Source organism: Anoplophora glabripennis, unplaced genomic scaffold (genome assembly GCF_000390285.2).
Source record: "Anoplophora glabripennis isolate ALB-LARVAE unplaced genomic scaffold, Agla_2.0 scaffold322, whole genome shotgun sequence".
Lineage (NCBI taxonomy): Eukaryota > Metazoa > Arthropoda > Insecta > Coleoptera > Cerambycidae > Anoplophora > Anoplophora glabripennis.
Window position 1 is genome coordinate 400,977 of NW_019416693.1, and position 7,623 is coordinate 408,599.

The 7,623-nt window shown below is 31.5% G+C and overlaps 2 protein-coding genes across 2 annotated transcripts in view; one reads left to right on the forward strand and one right to left on the reverse strand.

Moving 5' to 3' along the window:
• The window catches only part of LOC108910181, a 12,542-nt gene extending 10,834 nt beyond the window's left edge, over positions 1-1,708 (reverse strand). Inside the window, exon 1 of the mRNA XM_018714722.1 lies at positions 1,623-1,708. Coding sequence (XP_018570238.1) covers positions 1,623-1,637 — 15 coding nt within the window. The 5' untranslated portion in view covers positions 1,638-1,708. The remainder of the gene's footprint in view (positions 1-1,622) is intronic.
• Positions 1,709-4,660: 2,952 nt separating this feature from the next.
• LOC108910193 (carboxypeptidase D) overlaps positions 4,661-7,623 on the forward strand; it is a 16,258-nt gene continuing 13,295 nt past the window's right edge. Inside the window, exons 1-3 of the mRNA XM_018714733.1 lie at positions 4,661-5,246; positions 5,834-5,936; positions 6,106-6,235. Coding sequence (XP_018570249.1) covers positions 4,800-5,246; positions 5,834-5,936; positions 6,106-6,235 — 680 coding nt within the window. The 5' untranslated portion in view covers positions 4,661-4,799. The remainder of the gene's footprint in view (positions 5,247-5,833; positions 5,937-6,105; positions 6,236-7,623) is intronic.

Genomic DNA, 7,623 nt, shown 5'->3' on the forward strand with positions numbered 1-7,623 from the left:
TGTTTTCGTAGTAGCTGTAGTCGCCCAGGTGCATCGAGTGTACGAAGTGGTCGGTTATATGTCAAATACTAACCTGGCGAGCTTGAACCTGAACTTGGCAACGCTGTTCCTTTAGCCGACAACTGTTCGTGACATTACGTTACAAAATTTTCCGAGCATCCGGGCATCGGCAGGGCAGCCCTCGTAGCGGGAGTTATGGGTTGATTTCCTTCATTTTTAAAAGTCGAGTAAAAAACTTTTTTTTCCGATTTTCTGTCTTTATTAAGCTTTCCGAATACGTGGTTAAAATTAATGACATTATGACTGAATCACCCTGTATATTGCTTATAGGTCACTCTCGCTTCGTATTTCAAAATTTTTGTGGACTGGAACGTTTAGATGGAGTACAATTTTTTTCCCTCTTGCCGACATATTTTGAATTTTTTGTGAACACGAACATTTAGATGGAGCAGAATTTTTTTTCCGGCATAAAGTTGAAAATTGTGCTCTAAATGTTCAAAGAAAAACGAAGGTGGTTTTGATTTGCATACCATGGCTGGGGAAACCGTGGATAACATCACATAAACTTTTCATTTTTCGGTAATGAAATAAATATTTTATTCAGAGTCGATCTTGAGGTACTTTTGCAGCCTGGAATTATACAGTATTTGTACAATCCTCGGTTTTGACCCATTTAGACATAAAAACAATGATTAACCAAACTGCCAAGCGAACCACACACCGTATGTATTAACACAGAATGGGATGNGTATTGTAATCAAGTGTTCTTAGTGCATACCAATTTTCTCCAAAATTGAAGAACAAATCAATTTTCATTGAAATCACTTCAAGGTTGATATTAATTTCAATGTTTTTACAGCATAGGGCTGAATATCTTTAAAACTCTTTGAAATAATTAATAAAAATAAATAAAAAATTAAAATTTATACACTCTATGTATCTCGAAACAAAGCATATTTCGACCTACCGCTTAAAAAAATTAGAGAGGTATTATTATTTTATTATTAAAAGCTTATCCAATGATGTGTACCAAATGTAATTTGAATAAAACCTTCAATTACCAGAAGTTTTGAAAACATGTTTAATTTGAGTCACTCTGTTTAATTTAACGTAAGATTCAATCCCTCTTTTTACTGGAAAACCAAAATATTGAAGAAAATATCTTCAACTTCCGTGCATATATTTTTTTCTTAAAGGAGAAGCAGTATACAGGGTGAGTAACGACGAATTGACAGTAGACGCAACTTTGTAACAGGAAATGTTACGCTGTTTTTTAATATGTTTTAATTGTAAAATATCCTATTTGCCGAAAATAGCGAAAATCTCATGTCAAAAAAGTTATACAAGCTTTTAAAATTTATTACATCTCTAAAACTATTTACTTCAAGAAAAATGTCTTACGACATAAAATTTCGTCCTCTTTCAAAAACTGCGGAAGTATACCGAGTGTTTTATTCAAAATAAGAGAATTTATGTCTTTCTCATTATTTTTGAAGGATGTATTTCGAAGAAACAAAATTACATTTATGTACCTAAATTAATTGCAGAATTACGTTTATTTTTTACTCGTCTTTTACACCCTGTATATTTGCAAGACAAAGAATAAAAAACAAGAGACTCACCCTCATTTTCAGCATGTACTCAGGTTACTTTTCTGAAAAAAAAAAATAATAATAAATTAATTTCAACCGACCGACTGCTATCCGCTTGAGTAAAAAAATAAGTTATTTTCTCGATGCAGCAGATAAAACTGAAGAAAAACTAGGATTATCAATTACTAATATAGATCAGGGAACATTAAAGGACGTAATTAATATAACCGCAAACGTATCCTCTTAGATTGATTGTGAGTGTCATTGGGTTTGGGAATTAACAGTACTTTCCTCTTTTTACAAAACAAATGGCAAGGGAAAAGTTTTGCAATCAGTAATTTGGTTATAGTTCTTTCATAGATGCTACCGAGTAAATCTTTTTACGATTGTGGCTGGTTTTTACGACATTAATCCTTGGGTCTGGTATGGTAATCACATGACCACCCACGATTTTTCAGGATTTTCTGTAAATACTAATGTGGAAATTCATTCTGTCATTTGAACAATGATTTGCAAGAATCGTATAGCAGCTATAATAATGCAACAAAACAGTTATTTACTTATAAAATTAAAGGAGTTAAAAAAAATAAATGTTCTAACTTCCCAAAGAAAATGTATTTAACACTAAAATAACACAACATAATAATATTTGTAGTTACTTACACAAAAAGTAATAACAAGAAAAACAATTAATTAATATGGACAGAAACGGATGAAATTTATTTTATGAAGTGTTGAAACTGTTTAATAATGTAACTTTTTTAATTGTCATATTTTTAACTACGTAAATATGAGAGATTTTCCTAATTTTTAAGCTGTTCTTTTCGGATTATGAAACAAAAACATTTAAATAGGTAAGAAAATATTTATACGTCATTTTAGTAAAAATAATAACTTTGAAGTTACAAAGTTTATATAGATTAACTATCTTATACTAAAAGAAATAAAACATAGTCGGATTTTAAATAAAAAGTAGACTGATAAGTGGCAATTAATTCATATGTTATATGAAGTTATAGAAATTGTTAAGCTCTATCTTTCAAAACAAACCGGAATTAAATCGTTTAATAAATATACAGAGTGATTCATAAATAGTGACCAAAAATGAAACCTCGTATTCTTTGGTGAATTTTAAGAGGAGTTCTTCCTATAAAGTTTTATCTAGGACGCTTCGTTAAAAAGATACAGTGTTAAACTTAAAAAAATATTTTTAATTTTTTTAAATAATTTAAATGAAATAGGAAATGAAATAGTTTGAAATTGGACATATGTATTTATGTAAACATTGTCCAAAATCTGAGGACTTTTCCTAAAATTTAAATGCTCCAGTGGCGGGGGTATGAGTGGCATATTTTTCTAAATAAATTAGTAGGCCACTGCTTTGCGGTAACAATCATGATATTTTCGGATTCGTCCTTCAATTTTCTACAAATACTACTCTCTTATGTTTTTCGAAAAAAGCCCTATTTTCGAGTAAAACTTAAAAAACTAACTGAGAACACACTTCGATATTCGAATATAATGTTTTTTAAAATTACTTAGTCGGCTGCGATATCAACTTTGACAGTCTCAGCAGTTAGAAGAAAGAATAATGCTTTTCATCTGATTCAAGCAACAATAATTTCGAACAAATTACATTTTCGTTACTAAAAAGATGTCGGGCCTTTGTTCGTGGAAATGGGTTTTTTTGAGCATTTACTCAAATAAAATCAATAAAATGATTACTAATTTTATTAATTTCTGTATTCGAATAAATAACAGAATAATTAGTGCTTTTCATGTCATTTAAGTAAAAGTATTTTCAGTTGTTTTTTTAAGTTTTACTCGAAAATCAGGCTTTTTTCGAAAAACATAAGAGTAATTTGTAGAAAATTGAATGATGAATCCTAAAATATCATGATTGTTACCACAAAGCAGTGGCGTACTATTTTATTCAGAAAAATATGCCACCGATACCCTGTATCTCCGCCACTGGAGCATCTAAATTTTCGTAAAAGACCTCAGATTTTGGATATTGTTTAAATAAATACATGTGCCAAATTTCAAATTATTTCACTTACTAGTTTTCAAAACATTTAAAAAATTTAAAAATATTAGTTTTTTAAGTTTAACACCCTGTATTTTTTATAACAAAGCGTCCTAGATAAAAAAATTTATACGAGACTCCCTTTAAAATTCACCAAAGAATAAGAGGTTTTATTTTTGGTCACAGTTTGTGAATCACCCTGTACTTTTAACAAAGGTGTTTCCATTTTACGTTATATAAATTAATCTGTAATTATTTCTTTTAATTCTAAATTTTTAATTCCTTACAAAAAACTTCAAAATTCAATAAAAAAAAAATATTTGACCACTCTGTATATTAATAATGTTACAAAATTATGTTCCAAAAATTGTCTATGACTGGAAAAGCAATTTATAATTATTTCCACTGCCTTAACACCAAATACTATAAACGATTCACTCAATCAATTTTTAATTAGCACTATTTTCACGTTAACAATTTTTTTTTATTCAGGAAACTCACACTATATGAACCACAAAGCATCCGTCACTAAATAAATAAATAAATTTATTAGCTTAATTATAGATTCTTTACCTTTAGCTTAAGTACTACAAAATTTGAATTACACAATTTATGAATAAAACTACCCCACCACCGAGCGGAACTCAATGATCAGAAGCTATCGATTTTGGGAAAGGTAAAAAAATATAATGTCCAATTCTTAATGCACGTATCCAGACAACCCCTTATACGAATGGTTGTGATACTGGTTGCATAAAAAGATATATTTTATTATGTTTAAACAAAATATATATAGTAGTGTTTAGTAAAATTAAAAATATAGGTGTATAAAAACAGGGCAGATATTAAAATATGGAGGAAAAATGAGAAATTTAAGTTTTCGAAGATGAGACTTAGGCAACCTTTTATACAGTAATATGTAAAACTAGTTGCCTGCGCAGTTATCAACTGAAGGAAATCTGCGTTATTTCCGAGAATTATTTTATCCTTCTCCAACGCATTACGTTCTCATAACATCCGCCTTATCCCCGTCCCACTTAGAATTACGGTTTCCGAATCATAACCTGTTCCTGTTATAGAATAGTTATTGTGCTGTAAATTTATTGTTGACGTAGGTTGTAGGCGAGATAAAAGAACCTTTAAAAAAATGGTAAACTGAGCAATACAAAACACAAATAAAAATGTTCTCTAAAGCAATACTGTTGACGTGCGTGATATTAAAATTAAGTGAATCTCTAAGCGTCCCGACTGGCGAAGCCGAATATGAGAAGTTCCTGGAAAACCCTAGCTATCTCAACTATGACGAATTGACTAACTTATTTAAGAAATTGGAAACGGAGCACCCGAATCTCGTAAGGCTGCATTCGATAGGGAAATCGGTGAAGAACAGGGACCTATGGGCCATAGAAATAAACTCCAATGTCCCCAACAGGACGTTGCTCACCCCCATGTTCAAGTATGTTGCCAATATGCACGGGGATGAGAGCCTGGGTAGGCAGTTGATGATTTATTTGGCGCAATATTTGGTCCGTAATTACGGAAAAATCGACAGGGTGACCAAGCTGGTCGACACAACCGATATTTTCCTAATGCCCTCCATGAATCCAGATGGATACGAAAATTCTGAGGTATGTTTATTTTTGCAATTAGCAGAATCATGTTATTATAAACGTAGCGTGAATTTTCTAATGTAGGTACTTCCCAAACACATGACCACAGAGCTTCCTGGAATTCAGTGATTACCATTTTTATTTTGTTTTTGTGCATGTCTGTACATTTTAATGAATTGATGCATAGGTACATTGTAATGGTATACTATAAATAACTTTTTTATTTCCCAGGACATCATACAGATTCTGAATTTATTAAACCATATTTGAAAGATTTGACCTCCAAGTCTTGACAATCTAAAAAAATTACCCTTGCATTAAATTTTCTGCTGTTTCCTGATAAATAAAACAAGTTTAATAATCCATGTCCTCCATATTTAAAGCAATTCCTCTTTAATAAAATCAAAATACAATTATAAATGTATGCTTGAGTTGTTTATTTATTTACTCCTACCTGTTCAGATAAAGATATGTTTTTTTAATCGGTAAATTATAATTAAAGTAAATCGTTTAATCTGTTGAATTTATTTTTTATTACTTGACTAGAGATAGATATATCTATCGAGGAAAAAACTTTTCAATTAAAAAAATGCCTTTTATTTCAGGAGGGGCGTTGCGAATCAAAACAGCACTACGTGGGTAGAGAAAACGAGAATGCTGTGGATCTCAATAGGGACTTCCCAGACCAGTTTGAAGTCGTAAGAGCGGGTAAATATCAAAAGATTTAATCACATTCCTCCGTCAAGTACAAACTCAGAGATAATAGTAATAAATAATTCATAGTATGCATTAGAATATGCATAAATTGTAAACAGTGCAATAGTTGTAGTCTCATTTGTATTAAAATATGTACCGGCTTGAATAATGTTCGTTTTAGGCACGATTCTATCTGGTCGACAGCCAGAGACCATAGCTGTGATGACATGGATCATATCAAGGCCGTTTGTTTTGTCTGGAAATTTACACGGGGGTGCTGTTGTTGCTAGTTATCCTTACGACGATTCATAGTAAGTCATTTCGTGCAAAACCGAAAGGTATACAATAGGACAATGATATATAATTTTAAACTTTTTCTTTCAATTTCTGATAGTATTTAACCACCTAAATATATCTTAAAAAAATTAGGTCAATAGGATTAATAATAAGTGATATATTTAATTCTGAATTTGTAAGACCCCTAAAAAGGTCAAGACTGCGGGAGAACAGGTAATGATGTCACGATACCGGCCACTCGGCGATCAACTCGCGAGCAGTCGGAGAAATGTGTAGATATTTGCTATACTTTTACCTCTATTTTTCTACATTTTCTTTTGCGTTCCATTTTGTACAAATGTACCCAACATACTAGACTCGGTACTTGTGGATGTATGCGACAACGTGTATGTGCCAGTAGTACTTTGACTAGTATTTGAAGCAACTCAGAACCACCCTCGTTTTTCTTTGGTTGCCCGTCTAGGGGGTTGTAAAATATTATTATTTAAATACAGGGTGATTCAGTCATAATGTCATTAATTTTAAGAGCAGATAGAGAAAAATAAGTATAATACGATGGCGTGATTAAAAAAAAATTTAAATGCATATTTAAGCTGAAAAAAAATATTTTCAAATCATTATTTAACCCCCTTTTCGGGCTGTTACTGACCGGCTGACGTCACAATATTATGCACGGCTACGATATGAACCTATGAACAACGCGCCCTAGATGCAACGTTGCCATATTTATATATTTTCGCTCATATAAAGACAATAAATAAACGGTTTTGCTCACGTCAACCAATAATAATTTAAAATGCTATAAATTATTTTTTATTTATGCAATCAACATATTAAATTGTTATTGTTGCCCAGCAAGAACCTCGAGGTCTGAGCATGCCTTGCCAAAAATCAGTTTTTATTAGCATCATAATTTTAATATTTTAACAACATTTGCTGTAAGCCCGAAGGGGAAGGTTTTCAAACAATTCTACTAAAAATTAGTAACGCGGCCCATTCAGATGTTCAGGTAGAAAATGCGGCCCAATTAAACGATCGCCATTGACATTGACACCGAATCTCCTCTGAAAGCTATACCACCGACGAGTAGTGTGCGGGTAGTAGTGTGTTTCATCTGACCAAATGTGACTATTATGGCTGCAAAGAAATTAGCTGTTTCACTTTAAATAAGATTTAATATTGAAGTTACAAAACCCCAAAAGTTCAAATAATTTAAATTTCATTTCATAACCATTTCAATTTCGTTACAGAAATAATGTCATAAAAAACCAACACTCACTAGATAAATTATAAAGAGAGGATAAATTGTATGCAGTATTTAAATATTGACTGCAATTAGAAGAGAGACTTGTATATTCCATAAAAAAACAATGGGACGGAGACAAATAAACAACTCGGTACG